Here is a 678-nt window from a genome sequence, read left to right on the forward strand (position 1 = left end):
CGACACTTCTATCAGCCAAAGACCTCTCACAAAAAGGACCTTGAAAAGAAGAAGTAACAGAAGAAGCAAATGCCGAAGAATTATCACCCTGTAAGTTACCCATATCGTTAGCAATGCCACCTAAAAGAGAAACAACATCAAGATCCACTCCACTCCGCAGCAGCTCTGCCTTCCACCTACATGCACGACCAAGCTTCTCCGAGAGACGACATATTATATACAGACATACATCAATAGGGGAATTGGACTTCATCGAAGGAGCAACAATATTCCAACGCTCACCAATCATTTGAAGCAATTTAAGGCGTTGCTGCAATGGTAAAGGTGCAAACAAATCCGTTAGCAGAGGTACAAGAGGATTCTGTTTACAACTCAGTATTTCACTCTCTAAAGCTGATGAGCCCGAGAGATTTTCACTCTCATTCTCGTCCAGGCCTACAAACTCCCTATCAAGCCGGAGGGCAGCGAAGGTGCGGCCGGGCACTACGTCCAGCTGGTACATCTCCACAGGCTTCGGCACGCCACGCAGCGCCACGGCACCCAGCGCAGTCACGTCCAGCTGCTCACGCTCAGCCGTGCTCAGCGCCATGTACGCCGCCCGCGTCAGCAGCACCTGCCCGCCGTTCGCAACGCTCTCAACGCGCGCAGCCGTGTTCGACGTGCTGCCGTAGTAGTCGT

The 678-nt window shown here is 51.9% G+C and overlaps 1 protein-coding gene across 1 annotated transcript; it reads right to left on the minus strand.

Moving 5' to 3' along the window:
* Window position 1: 1 nt before the first annotated feature.
* On the minus strand, window positions 2–613 carry TM35_000661050 (receptor-type adenylate cyclase; the record flags this gene model as incomplete). The annotated part of the gene is made up of 1 exon (XM_029031108.1): window positions 2–613. A coding segment is annotated over one exon (612 nt), but the record flags the coding sequence as incomplete, so codon positions are not given.
* Window positions 614–678: the final 65 nt, after the last annotated feature.

This window comes from Trypanosoma theileri (assembly GCF_002087225.1).
Source record: "Trypanosoma theileri isolate Edinburgh chromosome Unknown TM35_Tth_66_V1, whole genome shotgun sequence".
NCBI lineage: Eukaryota > Euglenozoa > Kinetoplastea > Trypanosomatida > Trypanosomatidae > Trypanosoma > Trypanosoma theileri.